This window comes from Erythrolamprus reginae, chromosome 5 (genome assembly GCF_031021105.1).
Source record: "Erythrolamprus reginae isolate rEryReg1 chromosome 5, rEryReg1.hap1, whole genome shotgun sequence".
Classification (NCBI taxonomy): domain Eukaryota; kingdom Metazoa; phylum Chordata; class Lepidosauria; order Squamata; family Dipsadidae; genus Erythrolamprus; species Erythrolamprus reginae.
In genome coordinates this window covers 12,091,115-12,112,883 of record NC_091954.1, presented here as the reverse complement: position 1 = coordinate 12,112,883, position 21,769 = coordinate 12,091,115, and the positions used below count along the sequence as shown (strand labels likewise).

Below are 21,769 nucleotides of genomic sequence, written 5' to 3'. Positions count from 1 at the left end.
CACTGCTTTAGCCTAGCCATGCTTCTTCCACCCGCCCCCTTTAGCTGCTCCTCCCTGCCCTCTGTTCGCCTCCCTTCTAAAGTTTGGGATTTTCCTGAAGGATTTGCAAGCATTATTTGCTTTTACACTGATTCCTATGGGAAACATTGTTTCATCTTACGAACTTTTCACCTTACGAACCTCCTCCTGGAACCAATTAAGTTTGTATCATGAGGTACCACTGTACTACAAATCAAAAACGTATGTTTTACCTTTTTAAAATCTCGGAGGACAGAAAAACATAGTGTGTAAGGAAAATGAAGAGTATGTTCTGATAAAATGCATCTGAATATTTAAATATACCCTCAATGAATTTTCTCTGAATGTTTGTATATTTCCCTGCAAAATATGTTCTAAAACAGAGGTTTTCAAACTTGGCAACTTTAAGACTTGGGGACTTCAATTCCCAGAATTCTCCAGCCAGCATAGAGAACTCCCAGCCAGCTGGCTAGAGAATTCTGGGAATTGAAGTCCACATGTCTTAAAGTTGTCAAGTTTGGGGACCTCTGTTCTAAAATAGTAGAGCACCAGTCCAATTCACCTGATTGGAAGGGGTGTTTCTCTATTACATGATACTACAAATCAAAAACATATGTTTTACCTTTTTAAAATTTTGGAGGACAGAAAAACACAGTGTGTAAGGAAAATATAGAGTATGTTCTGATAAACGGTTTATTTTTTTTACCAAAAGTGAAGAACAACATTAAAATTAGGACAAAAGATATCCTGTCAGCACAGAAGTATCACTGTGTTCCTCACATTCCTCATGGTGGAATTTAAAAATGCACATGGAGACAAAAATCTGTATTTAATGGATTGTGACTTTTAACAAAAAAATCCAGGTCTTCCTTCAGAGCCAACCTGGTGCTCCTTGTTTCTTTCTTTCTAGGTTAACCCGGAAGACAGGAGTTTGATGAAGCCTCTTTATGAAAGATACAGAATTATAAAGCAGCTTCTGTCAACGCCCACTTTGATTACAACTATTGTAAGTCTCATGGGAATCATGTGAAGAAAGGCACTGTGATGATGTTTCTTGTAGGCTCTCTTCAAGTTGGGCATTGGCTTTTGTTTTATGCCTAGGGGGGTTGTTATTAGGTTTATTCTGCAGGAAATAAAAATCCAGGGGACTAACTTCACATACAGTGATACCTTGTCTTACAAACTTAATTGGTTCCTGGACAAGGTTCTTAAGGTGAAAAGTTTGTAAGACGAAACAATGTTTCCCATAGGAATTCTGGCAGTTCTGTGTTAGCAAAAACTTCAAAAGAGAAGGATTTAGGGGTAGTGATTTCTGACAGTCTCAAAATGGGTGAGCAGTGTGGTCAGGCAGCAGGAAAAGCAAGTAGGATGCTTGGCTGCATAGCTAGAGGTATAACAAGCAGGAAGAGGGAGATTGTGATCCCCTTATATAGAGCGCTGGTGAAACCACATTTGGAATACTGTGTTCAGTTCTGGAGACCTCGCCTACAAAAAGATATTGACAAAATTGAACGGGTCGAAAGACGGGCTACAAGAATGGTGGAAGGTCTTAAGCATAAAACGTATCAGGAAAGACTTAATGAACTCAATCTGTATAGTCTGGAGGACAGAAGGAAAAGGGGGGACATGATAGAGACATTTAAATATGTTAAAGTGTTAAATAAGGTTCAGGAGGGAAGTGTTTTTAATAGGAAAGTGAACATAAGAACAAGGGGACCCAATCTGAAGTTAGTTGGGGGAAAGATCAAAAGCAACATGAGAAAATATTATTTTACTGAAAGAGTAGTAGATCCTTGGAACAAACTTCCAGCAGACGTGGTTGGTAAATCCACAGTAACTGAATTTAAACATGCCTGGGATAAACATATATCCATTGTAAGATAAAATACAGGAAATAGTATAAGGGCAGACTAGATGGACCATGAGGTCTTTTTCTGCCGTCAGTCTTCTAGCCCAAAATTTACCCTTTTTGCCAGCCGAAGCGCCTGTTTTTGTGCTGCTGGGATTTCCCTGAGGCTCCCCTCCATGGGAAACACCACCTCTGGACTTCTGTGTTTTTGCAATGCTGCAGGGCAATCCCAGCATCGCAAAAATGAGTGCTTCGCTGGCAACAGAAGTCCGGAGGTGGGATTTCCCAGCAAAGGGAGCCTCAGTGAAATCGCAGCATCGCCAAACCACCGAAGTCCTTGAAAACCCACCTTCGGACCTCTGTGTTTTTGCGATGCTGCGATTTCACTGATGCTCCCTTCACTGGGAAATCCCACTTTTGCTTTGCCTTGAGGGGGAGTGTATTTGCTCAGTGCTTGTTATGGATTGTTTCAATTTTGTATATATGTAAATAGTACTTATTAAGCATAACTAAGTCTGCATCTTTTTTTCCTTTGGCTTTACCACACATCCACATTCTGTTAAAATTCTCTGCTCAGTGTATGTCAAAGGTCTCATAGCCTAGCTATACCGAGACATACCAGCAATTGACCTGAACAGTACAAGTGTAACAATCAGCATGTAGCAACAGGTAAACCAACCCCCCCCCCACAAAGAAACTACACTCATAGTAAGAACTCCTCAAATGAGGAAAAGCATATCAATCACAAAGTTTCAGACCTGTAAAAGTCAATTAATCACAAGTTTCCGACCTGTAAAATTCTTTGGGTCAAATAGACCCCAAACGGTACACATGGATAAATTACCTTTTTCTGAAAAAGTAAAAAAATGGTTTTTAATTTCATTTTGCATTTGTTTATGATCAGTCATGTTCACATACAGTTTACTAATGAAATAGGTATTCAAAAAAAAAACTTACAGTAGCTAAAATCAGCATTTTTAACCCTGATATTCTGTTCGGGTCTATTTGACCCGAAACCATACACATATATAGTAATTATGAACAGAACAGCAGGGTTAAAAAGCATCTAACAGGCAAACCTTGGCCAACCCACCTTTCTCTAACACTTGAATACAAACCAAGCCAATGTTGTTTATCCATATGATATTTGTCCTCTGGAATGAATGTTCTTCTAGTCTTCTTCATTGGAACGATGGGTGGGAGGGAGGGTGGGAGGGACCCCGATAACTCTAGTTCCTTGTTCCAAGCAGGATGAGGAAGATTCTGATGACGAACTTCCTCAGAGTAGCTCCGCCAGGTCTCAGCGTTGGCCTCTTAAGGCACAGATGGCTCACATGGATGAGAACGAACTCGCCTTTGGTTCACCTCTGGATGAAAGGAAAGGGATGAAACACGCAACCTTCGCGATGCCCAATTTCCACGAGGCCACCATGTGAGTGCCAACTGCCCCCTTGTTGAAAGGATGATGTACCTGCTAGTATCAGGGATTTATTTTATTTTATTTTATTTTATTTTTATTTTATTTTATTTTACTTTACTTTACTTTACTTTACTTTACTTTACTTTACTTTACTTTACTTTACTTTACTTTACTTTACTTTACTTTACTTTACTTTACTTTACTTTACTTTACTTTACTTTACTTTACTTTACTTTACTTTACTTTACTTTACTTTACTTTACTTTACTTTACTTTACTTTATTTTACTTTATTTTATTTTATTTATTATTTATTATTTAATTTTATTATTCATTTTATTTTATTTATTTATTATTTATTATTTATTATTTATTATTTATTATTTATTATTTATTATTTATTATTTATTATTTATTATTTATTATTTATTATTTATTATTTATTATTTATTATTTATTATTTATTATTTATTATTTATTATTTATTATTTATTATTTATTATTTATTATTTATTATTTATTATTTATTATTTATTATTTATTATTTATTATTTATTATTTATTATTTATTATTTATTATTTATTATTTATTATTTATTATTTATTATTTATTATTTATTATTTATTATTTATTATTTATTATTTATTATTTATTATTTATTATTTATTATTTATTATTTATTATTTATTATTTATTATTTATTATTTATTATTTATTATTTATTATTTATTATTTATTATTTATTATTTATTATTTATTATTTATTATTTATTATTTATTATTTATTATTTATTATTTATTATTTATTATTTATTATTTATTATTTATTATTTATTATTTATTATTTATTATTTATTATTTATTATTTATTATTTATTATTTATTATTTATTATTTATTATTTATTATTTATTATTTATTATTTATTATTTATTATTTATTATTTATTATTTATTATTTATTATTTATTATTTATTATTTATTATTTATTATTTATTATTTATTATTTATTATTTATTATTTATTATTTATTATTTATTATTTATTATTTATTATTTATATTATTTATTATCTTATTGCTTTATTTTATTTATATATTGTATTATTTTTATTTTATTATATTGTATTTTTTATTTTATTTTATTATTTTATATTGTTTTTATTTTATTTTATTATTTTATTTTGTTATTCATTTTATGTTATTTTATTATTTATTTTATTACTTTATTTTTATATTGTATTATTTTTATTTTATTTTATTTTTATATTGTATTGTATTATTTTTATTTTATTTTTTATACTATATTGTATTTTTTATTATTATTTATTTATTTTTTAAATTTTATTTTATTTTATTTATTTTTTATCCAATTATTAAGTGGTCATAGGAAAGAGTAGCGAAAACTGGCGGCTTTCATTTCAGCAATTATGTTCAAAGTGATCGTGTGGGCACAATGCAAATCTTGGGATGTGTCCATCTCGAGGAGTCTCCAGGGGACAGCCTGTCCTGCTGCATGGTTATTTGTTACCCTGATTGGCTCTACCATCTATCACTCAAGGCCCGCAGGCCACATCCGGCCTGTGATGTGGTTGGATCCAGCCTGCAGGGCTGGGAAATGAAAAGAGTTGACCCATGTTGCTTCAGCCCAGTGGCCACACATCTGAAAATGAAGCATTGGGACCATGTCGCTTCGGCCCAAACCACGTCATCCCGGCAGAACACATGTGAAAACAAAGCAGAGGGCGAGACTGTGAGGTGGGGCCGGATGAAGAGGCTGGGTGAAAGGACGACGTTAGGTGGCACAGAAACCAAGCCAGATGGCAAAGACACCAGGGCCCGTGACACAGAGACCAGCCCCAACAGCAGGCTGGGCAAAGAGGCAAAGCAAGATGAGGTCAACAAGATGCAGCTGTTGCCAGGCAAACTGGCCCTGCCCATCCTCTTCACCTAGCCTGCGCAAGCACAGCTTCTTCATCTCTTTGATAGGCCTCCGGCCTCAGTGCCCAGCCTGCTGTTGGGCCTGGTCTCTGTGTCACGGGGCCTGGTGTCTTCGCCATCTGGCTTGGTTTCTGTGCCACCTAACGTCGTCCTTTCACCCAGCCTCTTCATCCGGCCCCACCTCACAGTCTCGCCCTCTGCTTTGTTTTCACATGTGTGTATTGCGTTGGCAGTTCTGTGTTAGCAAAAACTTCAGAAGAGAAGGATTTAGGGGTAGTGATTTCTGACAGTCTCAAAATGGGTGAGCAGTGTGGTCGGGCGGTAGGAAAGGCAAGTAGGATGCTTGGCTGCATAGCTAGAGGTATAACAAGCAGGAAGAGGGAGATTGTGATCCCCTTATATAGAGCGCTGGTGAGACCACATTTGGAATACTGTGTTCAGTTCTGGAGACCTCACCTACAAAAAGATATTGACAAAATTGAACGGGTCCAAAGACGGGCTACAAGAATGGTGGAAGGTCTTAAGTATAAAACGTATCAGGAAAGACTTAATGAACTCAATCTGTATAGTCTGGAAAACAGAAGGAAAAGGGGGGACATGATCGAAACATTTAAATATGTTAAAGGGTTAAATAGGGTTCAGGAGGGAAGTGTTTTTAATAGGAAAGTGAACACAGGAACAAGGGGACACAATCTGAAGTTAGTTGGGGGAAAGATCAAAGGCAACATGAGAAAATATTATTTTACTGAAAGAGTAGTAGATCCTTGGAACAAACTTCCACCAGACGTGGTTGGTAAATCCACAGTAACCGAATTTAAACATGCCTGGGATAAACATATATCCATTGTAAGATAAAATACAGGAAATAGTATAAGGGCAGACTAGATGGACCATGAGGTCTTTTTCTGCCGTCAGTCTTCTATGTTTCTATGTGTGCCTGCCGGGATGAGGTGGATTGGGCCGAAGCAACATGGTCCCAATGCTTCATTTTCAGATGTGTGGCCACTGGGCTGAAGCAACGTGGGATTCACAACTTCCGCTAGCAAGCGGTTCCACCGGCTGATTGCTTTGACCATCAGGAAGTTCTTCCTCATTTCAAGGTTGAATCTCTCCTTGGTCAGCTTCCATCTGTTGTTCCTGGTCTGGCCCTCTGGTGCCCTGGAAAATAGTGTGACCCCCCTCCTCTCTATGGTAACCTCTCAAGTACCTATATACCGCTATCATGTCCCCTCTGGCCCTCCTTTTCACTGGACTATCCATGCCCAGTTCCAGCAATCTCTCTTCATATGTCTTGGTTTCCAGTCCTCTTGTCACAGTAATGGCGAACCTTTTTTTCCTCGGGTGCCAAAAGAGTCTGCGGGTGTGCTATCGCGCATGCGCAAATACCCACACCCATAATTCAATGCTTGGGGATGTCAAAAACAGCTTCCCCTGCCCCCTGGAGGCCCCCTGGAGGCCCCCTGGAGGCCCCCTGGAGGCCCCCTGGAGGCCCCCTGGAGGCCCCCTGGAGGCCCCCTGGAGGCCCCCTGGAGGCCCCCTGGAGGCCCCCTGGAGGCCCCCTGGAGGCCCCCTGGAGGCCCCCTGGAGGCCCCCTGGAGGCCAGAAACAGTCTGTTTCCCAACTTCTGGTGGGCCCAGTAGGCTCATGTTTTGCCCTCCCCAGGCTCCAAAGGCTTCCCTGGAGGCTCTCTGGAAGCCAAAAATGCCCTCCCAGAGCTTCTGCATGAGCCAAAAATCAGCTGGCCAGCACACACATCCACGTTGGAGCTGAGCTCACGTGCCAACAGGTATGTCTCCATGTGCCACATGTGCCACCCGTGCCATATGTTCGCCATCAGTGCCTTATCATTTTGGTATTGAAGCTCTCCAGCCCTTTGGGTCTACTCCTTTCTCTCCCTGCCGCAATGGCTTCATCCTGAGGAGGATCACAATAGTCTGGCGAGCCTGGCGCAGGCTGGTCCAGTTCCAATCTCTGCCAGGCGAGAGATTCTTCATCGCACAGTTTGCCTCTGAGTCACTTGCCTAGTAGGCTTTGCTCGTGCTGGGAATAAGGCTTGTGTCATGTAACAGTGGCCAAAGGAAGGGGCTCACCTCCTGCAGGGCCAGCCATCAAAGGAAATACCGTTCTCACCCCCCTCCCCAGCCCTCAGCAGGCCAGGCGAGTGAGTGCCTGGGAGGCCAGGTGAGGTTATAATGCCAAGTTTCTCCAGGTATTTTGCTGATAAGCCGATTCCCGCACAGAGCCCGTCCCTGTAACGATGGTAACTTTAGCAGTTCCTAACCTTGACAACTTTTAAGCTGTGTTGATTTCAACTCCCAGAATCCCCCTCGCCAGCACAGTAGGGAGAATTCTGAGAGCTGAAGTCCACATAGCTTAAAATGGCCAGTCAAGAAATGATCAGCTCTACTTGTCTCTCTGGATAGAGGCTAGCAAGCCATCTCAGAGCAGTCACTTGATCACACAGCCACACTCACCCAGTAGGCCACGCCCAGTGAGCTGTATCTAATTGGCTGGGACCATTCAATCAGCCATGCCCAGTGAGCGATGTCAAGCTGGCTCCTCCCATCTGGTCAGTAGCCATACCCACCCCGTTGGCCATGCCCATCTGTCCCCTACCCGCCCGAGGTCAATCATAGCCCTGATGTGGCCCTCCGTGAACTTGACACCCCTGATCTATCACCTTAGGAGTTTTCCAGCCCTTCAGATCTTAAAATTCCAGTTCTTCTTTTGTAGGCCTGTACTTCTGGAACATCTCAAAGAAACTAGAGCCGAGAAGAAAAGGATAAGGAAATTAATACGGGACTTTGAGGAAGAGTTCGTTAGACAAACGGGAAGGTGAGACAACCGTGAGCATGTTGAATCTCAACCGTGGATGAGCGGATCCTGCAAGCCCTTGCAAACCTCCCCCAATAATGGTTCACCCCAGGAAGTTTTTAATGGGTTGTAGGCATCGTGGTATTGGCTTGTTAGTATTTTTCAGCCTTGTGATAACCAAGAAAAGTATTTGTGGGGGGTTTGTTGTTGTTGTTAAAACTTAGATAGACTACACCTTTCGATTCCAAACATTTTGATTCCTTTTTTTTTAAAAAAAATATTTTTTATTGATTTTTTAAAATGGACAAGACAAGACATACAACATTTAACATGTAAAGGAGCTACAGTTGCTCCGCTAAGTATGATGTCTTCTTAATACAGAAAGAAAAAAGACTAATTCTAATTTAGATCAATACAGAAAGATTATTATTATTATTATTTATTAAGTTTGTATGCCGCCCCTCTCCGTAGACTCGGGGCGGCTCACAACAATAGTAGCAAAACAATATGGAATACAAATCTAATAATCTAAACTAAAAACCCATAATTTAAAAACATGCACACAACACACCATGCATAAACAATATAGGCCTGACGGCAGAGGTGGGTTTTAAGGAGTTTACGAAAGGCAAGGAGGGTGGGGGCAATTCTAATCTCAGGGGGGAGCTGGTTCCAGAGGGTCGGGGCCGCCACAGAGAAGCCTCTTCCCCTGGGACCTGCCAGACAACATTGTTTAGTCGACGGGACCCGGAGAAGGCCAACTCTGTGGGATCTAATCATAGTTCCCTCTAAGCTGAGCAGTGAGCAATCGCTCACTTAAAAATCATCATCAACTCAGAGTTTTCCAAACCTGCCCAGAAGCAGAGAGGGAAAGAGTGAGAGGGAAGGAGAGAGAGAGAGGAAGAGAGGAAGAGAGAGAAACAGATAGAAAAAAGAGAGGAAGGAAAAGAGAAAGAAAAAGAATGGGAGTAAGGAAGAGAGAAAGAAAATCAAAATCTAGTTTGAAACTAGCTCAACTATTTAAGTGGCATTTTGATATTGATAGAGTTGCCCTATTATGAGCTCACTGTTATAGACACACAGTACAGTATTTTATTTTGAAATTCTCTGAGGCAAAACAGGGTGGGTTTTTTATTTATTTGTTTGTTCATTCATTCATTCATTCATTCATTCATTTATTTATTTATTAATTATTTCTGTGCCGCCCAGTCCCGAAGGGACTGCCGCTCAGACACTATACTTTTCCGCTCACCCCCCAAAAAAATTAGACGGAACACTGGATCTAATCGGTCGTTGGGATTTGTGCGGCAGAAGGCGGTTCCGGAGAGGAGGCAAAAAAATCTTGAACACCTGGTTCTTATCGAGAAAAGTTCTTAAGTAGAGGCATTCTTGGTAGAGGTACCACTGTATATCAATTCATGAGGGGAGGGAAATCCAAATAATTTGTCACATATGTCCCAATTAGCCCAATTAATAATAATTCCTTTTAATAAGTAAATAAAGAATAAACTAATTAATGTGAAGAAGAAAAAAAGAAAAAAGAAAAAGAAAAAAGAATAACAAAATAAAAGAAAGAGAAGGAAAAAGAAACTTTTCCCCTTTACTTTCATATATCTCTTTTCACTATAAACCCAATTAAGTCATCATACCCCATTTATCACTGTAAGCCCAGTGGAATCATCATACCATCATACCATTGTCTTTGTCACACTCAGTAATACATAGTCATAGACATGGCGAATCCTTGATGCTTTCTTGCTGAGGTCTGAATGCCCATTTGGTCGTTTTGTAGGACTCCCCAGAAGGAAGATCGGATCCCCATGTCACAGGAATATTTGGAGTACAAGAACATCAAGGCCAAACTCCGACTCCTGGAGGTCCTCATCAGCAAACACGATGTCTCCAAAACCATCTGAAAGCCAGTAAAACTTCCTGATGTGAGAAAAGAGCCTGGCTCTTTCTGCCCAGTGATTTGTTCTTTGCACTTCCTTAAGGTGGTAATGCTCAGGTGAGCACTCCAGAAAGGCTGTGGAGCAGGCAGGACACTGCACAAGGAAGGAGTGACTGGATGGAGGACAGGCTCTTTCCTGTGAATTCTCTCCTATTTTCACCTGGACATTTTCCTGCTGCTGAATTTTAAAGGGAAGCAGCAGCAGCAGCCCTATGCAATTTCAAGAAGGTTGCTTGGAAAGCCCTGGGGGTTTCTCAAAGCTTTGCTGGAACGTAGTTTGGATACTTGCTATCTAGACTACCTGGCCACTATCATCTGAACAACGATGCTCAAAACTTTGGAAGGGCAAAGCAGTAACAGCAAGATGAGTTGTTTCTTTGGTCAGAGCGAAGCACCTGAGCTTTGTTGGTATGTCCAAAATTATGAATTCTACAAGGGTAAAAATCTCATAATTATGAAATCCCACTTCAATTAACCCTTCAAAATTCATTGCGTAAACTCCCCTATGCCTGAGATGTCCCAGCAACCTTACCACGAACCACAAAATGACAAGTCTCTTGTGAGTATTTTTGTTTTTGTTTTCCCCTTCTGGCATTGCAATCTCATGAGATTTGTATGGGACCAGGGAGATTTTTTCCCCAAGATTCAGTAATTTTGTGCAAGGGCCAATTCAGGAATATTGGTATCACCCACTGCCTGCCTCTGATCACTTTTTGGGAGGGCAAGAATGCCATAATTCCACACCAGGAATGCCACACCAAGCATTGACATCTGATGGAAGCTGTCATCAAAGTTGATTCATGCATCAGGATGCCATGAATTATGTAACGGTTGTTAGTCACCCAAATTGCAACTGCAAATCAGAATACATGGTGCTAAAGTACAGAGTTCGGCTGGTGAGAATCTTCATCTTTCTCCATCTTCCTTTCTCTTTTTGGTAAATAAGGACAGCATTCGGTGCTTTTGCTGCAAAGACATGAGCAAAGCTGAGTGAAATTATCACAATAATTCTTACAAAAAAATATACAAGGGCCAGTAGGGAGCATTTGTGCTACGAGACCAGTTCTCAGACCCCAGGACTAAATTATGCAATAATTTTTAAAAGGGTGGGTGAACTATTGTTCTGTATACATTGGAGGGAATTTTTGGAAAATGCAGTTGTTTGCAGATTTCAGCTTGCAGTAGAGAGAATTTTGGGCGCGAGGTTGCTGCCAAAGCTGGATCAGTTTTGTGTTTATCCAGCTGAAATGTTTATATTGCAATTTCCCTCTCCGTCACGGCCATCAGCATGTATACATTCTGCATTTTTACCACTTCTGACTTTTCTTCAATAGGGATTGGGTGGATTAGGACAAATAATGCTTTTTGAAGGGGTTGTATTGAAAAGCCCAGCAATTGGAAAGTCATCTCTACACTTTTTCCCTGCCTTGCATTATTAGTTGAACCTTGAGTCAATTGATATTCAAGAGATATCTCCTTCCCAAAGTGGCCTTTTTTTGCTCCGCCAGTTATGTTCTCTGGAGAAGGCTCTGGATGCTGCAAAGACACCTAGAATGTTCATTCCAGGCTGTAGGAAGTGGTGGAGAAGCACTAAGAACAGGAATGTTTGATTCAGATAGGGAAGGTATCCTTTGAAATAGGGATCTCCAACCTTGACGATTTTACGACTTGTGGACTTCGACTCCCAGAATTCCTCAGCCAGCACAGCTCAGCACATCTGGCTGAGGAATTCTGGGAGTTGAAGTTGACAAGTCATAAAATTGTCAAGGTTGGAGACCCCTGCATTTTGGAAAATAACTGGATGGGTTATTGTACTTTTTCTTACAGAACAGGTTATCTTCTGAACTATTGACTCCGCGGGCAGCTAACATAGATTAGCCTAGTTTTCTGATTATGCACAAAGTACACAACTACCACATTTTTTTGGAATATAAAACGTACCGGACTATAATATGCACCTTACTTTTGGGGAGGAAAATAGGAGGCAAAAAATCTACCTACCAGGTATTCATCTGACTAGCAACCTTAGTCTGTTCAGCTACAGTACATTATTTTATCCCCTGGTTAGGGCTGAAAAAACCTGTTTCAGAAGGAGTAGGAATGAAACCAAGCCTGCAAAGATTTAGGGCAGGAAAAACTGCTTCGGAGGGAGTAGGAATAAAAATAAATGCAGCAATCCAGGAAGATAGCACTTCATTCCTTCAAGCCTTTTTTCAGGGGGTGTAGGAATGAAAACAAACCTGCAAAGAATTAGCGCAAGGGAAAAAAACCTTCTTCAGAGGGAGTAGGAAGCCAGAAAGATTGTCAGCACCTAGTTAGGGCTGGAGAAAGAAACTTTGGAAAAGCTACATTCATAGTATTAGACGCACTCAAATTTTCAGCCTCTTTTAGAGAGGAAAATGGTGCATCTTATACTCTGAAAAATACGGTACTTTTGACTGAGTGATGGGAGTTCTCTTCAGTTTGCTTTATGATGTCTACCAAGAGTGTACAAACATGGACTTAAAGGGAAACCAATTTCTCTCTTGGATACTTTAGCACTGCTTTTTGACTTTAAAAAAATTGATTTGAGCTTTATCGTAGAATCCACTCTGCTGAAACAAAAATATTAGGAGTAGATTATACTGCCTCCATGGTCACTGGGGTGGTGGTGATGGTGTCTAAAAATACATTTTCATTTGTGTGTGAGTTTAAGTGTGCTGACTAAACCCAGAGCCAGGATTTGGGGAAAGCCATACCTGCACATCTGTCCCATAAAACCAAGAATGATGCTCCTTTGGGTTTAAACTGCCCGTGTGAAGCTTGTGGGCACCAAATTCCATCAACACCATCTGCTCGATACATGTCCAGAGGGAATCTAATGCCATGTGAAGGACTATAGACTGTAGATTCCTGCCTGTGGTTTAGAACGGGATTTTCAAACTTGGCAACTTTAAGCCTGGTGGATGTTCTACCAGTGTGTCTCAACCACCCGTAATTACAGGGTAATTAGTCCAGAAAGACACACACCACACGATAGAAGGAAAACCCAAAAGTCTTTATCAACAGAAAAACAGAAACAGCTCCCTTTTTAAATGTCAAAGGGATTTTCTGGTACACACAAAGCACAGGTTAAATGCAATCCAAATGCTCCCCCAATAACTGGGAAATTGAGTCCAATTCTAAAGTCCATAAAGTCCACACACAATCTTGAACAGCAAAAACCACTATCTTGACGAAACTATGAATCAGATAAACTACCATGAGGCTAAAATGGCAGGCTGCTCTTTTATCTGTTGCACTAATTACAGCAGCCACACCGAACCACAGGTGGCCTCATTTATCTCCTGTAATAATCCTTCAGTTGTTGTCTCCTATGCATCACTCTATGTATGCATGGATGTGTCATACATTCTTGTTCAGAATCCAGGGATGATTGATCTCCTCCTGGGCTGTCTGCCAAACTCCCCTCTTCCAAGTCACCCCCATCTTCTTCTTCTGAGGAAACTTCACTACCTGCCTCTGTCGGCAATAAAACAGGCCTATGAGATGTTGGTGTTTCCCCTGCATCCACCTCCACATTCCTTGGGGCAGGAGCTGGGCCAGAGCCAACCGCAACAGTTGAATTCCCCAGCCAAGCAAAGCTGGCTGTGGAATTCTGGGAGTTGAAGTCCTCCAGGCTTAAAGTTGCCAAGTTTGGAGACACCTGGTTTAGAAGATCCTTGCTTGGGATAGATGGAATATGGACTTCCTCTCTTCCCCTCCCAGATTACCTCTTCCTTATGAACACAAGTTGTTTTCTCTCCTTTTGGCACTGAAAATTGGCTGCAGAAAAGGTAACCACTGAATTGGTCCCAGAGGTCCCACAACATCATAGTGGGGAAGGAAACCTCATGTAGAGAGTTCTGTTTCTCTTCCTCGGGAGGCCAGAGATGGAACTGAGTCAAGGGAGTCATCAGTGGTTCCTCTTCAGCATAATACCTGCCAGTTGCCAATCATGGGCCCACGCAGGGCCGCCGATAGACCGGTACTAGTGGGAGTGGCGTCACGGGCCCGGGGCAATTGAATAATGGGGGGGCGGGGCCCGGCGCTTCTCCTGCTGAGCCCAGTCCTCTCCCGGTGGCTTTTGGCTCCTCCCGCTCCCGCCGAGGAGCTGCAAGGCTGGCCTCAGAGCCCCGCGTGGCCAGCGTTCCCTCATGCCCGGCGGGCTCCCCTTTCCTAAACCCCTGCCAACCCCCTCCTTCCCTTCCCGCCCTGCCCTCCTTCCCCGAGGCGTCCCTTGCCCATCATCCCCTGCCGGGCAATGGGGCAGCGGGACTGCTAGATGGGCAGCTCTTCCGGCGAGGGTGGGAAAGGCGCACCCTTCTCAGCTCTCGGCCTCCGCTCGCGCAGAAAGCATCCTTCCTCGCACCCAGCGCTGGCCATGGGGGCTTCCGCCGCCGCCTTCCGCAAGGCCCCCCGAGGAGCCGCATGGGTCTCCAGCCTTCTCCTGGTGAGTCACCGTGGCAAGGATGCGGGCGAGAGAGAAAGGGAAGAACCCGATGCCTCGGGCGCTTCCCTCTTGCTGAGCGGGGGAGGGAAGGAGCCGGCATAGTCAAAATCACAATTTCTTTTGTTTCTTTTTCTTTCTTTCTCTATTTCTCTCTTGCTCTTTCATTCTTTTTTCTTTATCTTGCTTTCTTTCTTTCTCTTTCTTTCTCTCCTTCCTTCCCTCTTTCCATTTCTTTCATTCCCCCTCTCTTTTTATTTCTCTTTCATTCTCTTTCTTTCCTCTTTCTTTCGTTTCTTTTTCTTTCTCTCTTTCTCTCTTTCTCTCTTGCTCTTTCATTCTTTTTTTCTTTCTCTTGCTTTCTTTCTTCCTCTTTCTTCCTCTCCTTCCTTCCCTCCTTCCATTTCTTTCATTCCCCCTCTCTCTTTTTATTTCTCTTTCATTCTCTTTCTTTCTTTCTCTCTCTTTCTTGTTCTTTTTCTTTCTCTCTTTTACCTTCCCTTCCTCTATTTCTTCTTTTTTTCTCCTTCCTACCTTCTTCCCTCCCTCCCTTCCTTCAGTCCTTCCTCTCTTACTCTCCCCTTTCATAAGTTTCCTTCCTTCCTTCCTTCCTTCCTTCCTTCCTTCCTCTGTTCCTGTCCCTTCCCCCTTTCTTTCTTTCTTTCTTTCTTTCTTTCTTTCTTTCCTTCCCTCCATTTCTTGCTTTCCTTCTCCTTCCTCCCTTCTTTCCTCCCTCACTCCCTTCTTTTACTCCTTCCTCTCTTACTCTCCCCTTTCACACCTTTCCTTGCTTCCTTTGCACCCTTCCTCTGTTCCTGTCCCTTCCCTCTTTCCTTCCTTCCTTCCCACCCTCCGTCCATTCATTCACCCATTCCTCTCTTGATCGCCCCTTTTACCATTCCTTCCTTCCTTCCTTCCTTCCTTCCTTCCTAGCTCGCCCTCGCTTTTCTTCCCTTCCTTCCAGATGGGAGTGCCCCCTCAAGACACCCGCCTGACTGCTGATACCCTGCTTTTTCTCTCCCTTCGTCCTTTCCAGATCCTCGCCGGTGGCTGCCGGGTGTGGGATCCCCTTCCCCTCTCCCCTCGCTAGAAAGCACATGGTTTTGTCAACAAGAAGGGAGAAGTATCAAGGAGCCGTAAATAAGCTTCGCTCCGCCTGACCGATGCCAGGATCTTTCTTTCCCTTGTCACTCCCGCTTCTTTCTTTCTCCTGGACGAGTCCACACAATCGGCTTAACCCAGTTCCTGAAATAGCCTATGGCAGTGCTTCCCAACCTTGACAACTTGAAGATATCTGGACTTCAACTCCCAGAATTCCCCAGCCAGCATTCGCTGGCTGGGGAATTCTGGGAGTTAAAGTCCAGATATCTTCAAGTTGCCAAGGTTGGGAAACACTGGCCTATGGGACCGCCTCGCTTGGCGTGAAGCGGGAAATGATCCCCGGGGGATGGAGTGGCTTGGCGACTTAAAATAGTTTTAAAATGGCAGGGGGGGCAGACACTTAGGCTGTATGGGGCCCCAAAATTCCTGATGGTGGCCCTGGGCCCACATGTCAGTCCTTTGAGGCTGAACAGGTCAGAAGGCAGACTGGATCTGTCCTTTGGAGAGATAAGAGAGGGAGAGAGAGAAAAGGAGAGAGGGAGAGAATTTTGACTGAGTTTTCCTTCCCCATTACATATACTCTAGTACAGGAGTCAGCAACTTGCAGCTCTGGAGCCATATGTGGCTCTTTCATCTCTCTGCTGCAGCTCCCTGTTGCTTGAAATATGCATCACAACTGCCAAAGTGTGATATCCTCTGGCACGTAGTTTATTGAGCTTTTCAAACCCCAATAGGCCAATCATGGATAAATCCAAGAAAAGAAAAGTTTTAGAAGAAAACAGAATGTTTAATTCAACTACGCCTGCTAGTTCTGTGGCCGCTCAGGAAATAGTCATAGGAAGGATTTTGTGGCTCCCGGAGTTTTCTTTTCTGTGGGAAACGGGTCCGAATGGCTCTTTGAGTGTTTAATGTTGCCGACCCAAGTGAAATAGGGAACAATCTTTTCAGTCTATTTCCCAGGCTTAATGCACTTTCCCCCCCACACATATCAGGGCTCCATTACAAGCAGGGAGGTTGGTGGGAGAAGAGTTGGTGGGACTTTTAAAATAACTCCTGCAGGCTTGAAAGGTTCATCCCATCCCCAGCTGTAGAAATCTGTTCTGCTTTGGCATTGTGCATGTTGGCATGGATGTCACTCCCTTTACAATTGGGAATCGTTAAGTTATTGGCTGCTTTTTATAGCTCAGGGCTATCCTTTGATGTTAATTTAGGAGAAGGTCATCTAGATATAGAAGAGCAAAGGTGGGAGGGAGTTAACCACCGTATAAAGCATTCTAGTGGGACTATTTTAGATACGAACCCAAAGTTTCAAGTGAAGTTTGCTTGTGATGCTTGTCTATCACCATCTTCCCCATCCTTCTAGCTTGATGATGGGTTGCATTAAACTCCATCATCCCTAAAATCTATGACAGTTGTGCATCGAGCTATTGAGAAGATACTTGTGCAGAGTATCTTTGGAAATTTAGTAGATCCGTGCCTTAAAATTTGTCTTGGTACCTGTAACTAATTATAATCAACTAGAAAATGATGGGAATTAAATATATACATTATATATATACCACATTTTTTCGGTGTTTAAGACGCACCTTAGTTTTGGGAGAGAAAAAAAGGGAGGGGGAATCTACATACCAGAGATTCATCTGGCTAGCATTCTTAGTCTCAAAATGGGTGAACAGTGCAGTCAGGCGGTAGGGAAAGCAAGTAGGATGCTTGGCTGCATAGCTAGAGGTATAACAAGCAGGAAGAGGGAGATTGTGATCCCGCTATATAGAGCGCTGGTGAGACCACATTTGGAATACTGTGTTCAGTTCTGGAGACCTCACCTACAAAAAGCTATTGATAAAATTGAACGGGTCCAAAGACGGGCTACAAGAATGGTGGAAGGTCTTAAGCATAAAACGTATCAGGAAAGACTTCATGAAGTCAATCTGTATAGTCTGGAGGACAGAAGGAAAAGGGGGGACATGATCGAAACATTTAAATATATTAAAGGGTTAAATAAGGTCCAGGAGGGAAGTGTTTTTAATAGGAAAGTGAACACAAGAACAAGGGGACACAATCTGAAGTTAGTTGGGGGGAAAGATCAAAAGCAACATGAGAAAATATTATTTTACTGAAAGAGTAGTAGATCCTTGGAACAAACTTCCAGCAGACGTGGTTGGTAAATCCACAGTAACTGAATTTAAACATGCCTGGGATAAACATATATCCATTGTGAGATAAAATACAGGAAATAGTATAAGGGCAGACTAGATGGACCAGGAGGTCTTTTTCTGCCGTCAGTCTTCTATGTTTCTATGTTGTTAGGACTGAAAAAAGTCATCTTTGGAGGGAGTAGCAATGAAAACAAGCCAGGAAGATCATTAGTGTCTTCTTAGGGCTGAAAAAACTTTTTTGGAGGGAGTAGCAATGAAAACAAGCTTGCAAGCTGGGAAGATCATTAGCACCTTGTTAGGGCTGGGAAAAAAAGCTTCGAAAAAGCTACATTTGGAGTATAACATATACCCAATTTTTCAGCCTCTTTTAAGGGAAAAGGTGCATCTTATCCTTCAAAAAATATGATACATACAGTTTTCACTAAATGACTCACCTCCGTATCCCAGATATTTTTAGGAAATTCATATATGAACAAGTGCAGAAAATGAGAATGCCTTGTAAGAGCAGAACAAACTTGCGAGTATCCCATTATTTTAATTACAGTGGTACCTCTACTTACGAACTTAATTCGTTCCATGACCAGGATCTTAAGTAGGAAAGTTTGTAAGAAGCAATTTTTCCCATAGGAATCAATGTAAAAGCAAATAATGTGTGCGATTAGGGAAACCACTGGGAGGGTGGAGGCCCTGTTTCCTCCCAGGAGATTCCTAGAGAGGCCCCATGGAGGCTTCTCCCCACCTTTTCCGGTCCTGTTTCCTCCCAGGAGATTCCTAGAGAGGCCCCATGGAGGCTTCTCCCCACCTTTTCCGGTCCTGTTTCCTCCCATGAGATTCCTAGAGATGCACTAGGGAGATTTCTCCCTGACTTTTCCGGTTACAGTTTTGGAGGCTTGGGTTTGTAAGTGGAAGATGGTTCTTGAGAAGAGGCAAAAAAATCTTGAACACCCAGTTCTTATCTAGAAAAGTTCAGTAATAGAGTGGTCAACAACTGGAATTCACTACCAGATTCTGTTGTTTCTTCCCCCAATCCCAAAATCTTCAACCTTACATTATCTACAATAGACCTCTCCCCTTTTGTAGGAGGTCTGTAAGGGGCGTGCATAAGTGCACCTTTGTGCCTACCGTTCCTGTCCTAATGTCTTTTTATCTTTTCTATCTCTACTTTATATTTATATTATGTTAAACATACTACAATACAATACTATATTTGTATGACAAATAAATAAATAAGTAAATAAATAAATAAAAATAAAGTAAGTAGAGGCATTCTTAGGTAGAGGTATCACTGTATTTCTGTTAAAATTAGATATTACCTCACATCTTCTAGAACAAATCTCTGACCAGCGATGGTTGGAATTAATTTAGTGGGTAAATATGCTTTGATGTAGAGGTTGCGTTTCAAGAAAACAGATTTTAAGATGCAACAACGTTGACTTTCTTACTGTTGGTAGCTTCCCTCCCTTTTGGGACGGTTTGTGACATGGGTATTGTCAGTTTCTCACTACTTTAGATTGTAATGTAGCTGAAAGCAACAGCAGGAGGAATCCACCCTCCCAAGCCGTATGCTCCTAAACAGTCAAATCTTTTGAGTTGCTACAGAGCCTAAATCCAGCGTTGTGTTTATGTCTGTTGCTGGCCTTCCATACTCAGCGGAAAGATACTTTAATATGGTTCTTCTCATTTTCATGATCCTTCGTGGTGATTTGGGGACCTTATTTCACCATGCTGCTATTCCAGTTGGGTGTGTCCATTTTGTTCGTGTTTTCCTATTAATGTTGTGATGCTTTGCTCATGAGCTCAATAGAAACACATGGGCTGCCACAGCCAACAAGAGAAAGTGACCACTGGTCACCCCCAGATTCACTGGATGAAGGAGTTTCCCCAAGGGACACAAGAACAAAACAATACAGGTAATCGTTCAGCTGTATACTTTATCCGAAGTAATTGTTAAAATGAGAGTGATTTTGTAGAACTCTGCTTGATATACAGGGGTCCACAAACTTGGCAATTTTAAGACTTGTGGACTTCAACTCCCAGAATTCTCTAGCCATCTGGTTGGAGAATTCTGGGAGTTCTCTATGCTGGCTGGAGAATTCTGGGAGTTCTCTATGCAGGCTGGAGAATTCTGGGAGTTGAAGTCCACAAGTCTTAAAGCTTCCAAGTTTGAAGACCTCTGTTTTAGAACATATTTCGCAGGGAAATATACAAACATTCAGAGAAAATTCATGAAGGGTACATTTAAATATTCAGATGCATTTTTGCATTTGAAAACATCTGTATATTAATGGGAGTTGGACTCCCCAAATTCTAGAAGTTGAAGCCTCCAAGTGCTAAAGTTGCCAAGTTTGAAGGCCTCTGATATACACCAATATCTAGAGTTTGTTTATTTTAGGAATAGAAAAGATAAGTGCTTCCCAAGTCAGTTGCCATCTCTTTTGAGAATAATGTACTTATGCATTAAGAAGCTAAAGAAATAAATGCACTCCACATAGCAGTTTTCCTATCTCATATCTGTTGTGGCAGGGAAAGAATATTCATTCACCAAAGGAATGACTTTCCAGCTATGGTAAGGAACATAAAACAGGTTCTGAGACAGCAGGAAAGGTTTCATAAAAGGAGCTGAAAGTCTATTGAAGAGTGGCAAGGTTTTGTGAGACTCCTGTGTGACAAAAATGAAGACCGTAGCAACTTGTTCCTTTCTAATCGCTCTTGGTCCAAGATGTTTTAATCAGATTAATGGGGATAAGACCAAACATTTCTCTCATTTTAATTCCGGTAGAATTTCTGTTTTGACTTATCCACGCACCACCAAACACTAGGGGTGGAATTCAAGAAGGATACAGATTAATCAGGGAAAGGTTGTGAGTTAAAAAGGCATATTTAGTATAAGAAACGAAGTACTGAAAATCAATTTTTTGGCACAGTTTGGCACAGTTTTTTAAAAGGAAGATTAGACATTTATGAGTGGGGAGGCCCCTGAAACAGGAAATAGTAGCCAATAGATTTCAGGGTAAGGAATTGTAAACTATCCCGTCCCCTTCAAGAGAAAACCTCCAGGACTTGGTTGACAGTAACCAAAATGAAACCAAACTACTTGGTGGTCCATAATTTCTAATCTTTATTTGTGTAGCACTTTTCCGTAGCACAATACTATATATAACGTTGCTTTTTAGGATTACCAAAGCTTGTTTGAAAGCATGCACTTTGTAGGATCTTAATATTTCACACGTGATGATCGCCAAGGTACTCTGTTGTCATGATAATAGTTTGTCGCATTATGATGTATGCAGATATTTAATCTAAGTGTCATGGTTATGAATGGCGGATGGTCGGGTTTCTGTTTTTTTAATTTGGTTTGCTAGAGGCTAGAATATATACATGGCGGGTTTCTGCCATCTTGAGGTTAAAAGGGAATACACTTTATATTCTTGCAGCTTAAAATAAATCACTTCTATATGGAGCAGGGGTCTCCAATCTTGAAACTTTAAGCCTAGAGGACTTCAACTCCCAGAATTCTTGGAATTGAAGTTCGCCAGGTTTAAAGTGGTCAAGGTTGGAGACCACTGATATGGAGGATGACTGAATGTGAGATGGACAATCAGAAGATTTCCCAAGAAACACGGGTTTAATGGCAACCAGATTCAAAGAAGACTCCAGGAAGTACTGTCTTTAGCCTTCAGAGTTCATCTTTTTGTCGTAATGACATGGGAAAAGAAGATGTGGGGGAAGGCAGGACCTTGTGGGGAGGGCGGTGATTTCACAACAATCAGAAATGGCGAGGAAGCGCAGGGAGAAACCCCTCCAAGAACCAGAGCAGGGCCTCTTTCTGCTATAGTGTCATGTGGCCTAGAGGTGGAGCTCTTGCCTCACAATCAGGAGGTTATGAGTTCAGTCCTAGGTAGAGATCAGGAGCGGATTCCCGATTCTGCCGCTTCCAGTGCGCTCAATTTTCGCTACTGGTGCACCATCCTTATCCGTACCGGTAGCGGCCCAATACTGGCAGAGGCAGATGTAGGGTCAGGGGTGCATTCGACCGGTTTGCCCGAACTAGTAG

At 41.7% G+C, this 21,769-nt stretch overlaps 1 protein-coding gene across 1 annotated transcript in view; it reads left to right on the top strand.

Annotated features, from left to right (window-relative positions):
• Positions 1 to 11,012, top strand: part of FAM13C (family with sequence similarity 13 member C) — a 47,638-nt gene extending 36,626 nt beyond the window's left edge. The window contains exons 8-11 of the mRNA XM_070753906.1: positions 929 to 1,024; positions 3,118 to 3,299; positions 7,959 to 8,060; positions 9,832 to 11,012. Of these exons, the coding sequence (XP_070610007.1) occupies positions 929 to 1,024; positions 3,118 to 3,299; positions 7,959 to 8,060; positions 9,832 to 9,955 (504 nt within the window). The 3' untranslated portion in view covers positions 9,956 to 11,012. The remainder of the gene's footprint in view (positions 1 to 928; positions 1,025 to 3,117; positions 3,300 to 7,958; positions 8,061 to 9,831) is intronic.
• Positions 11,013 to 21,769: the final 10,757 nt, after the last annotated feature.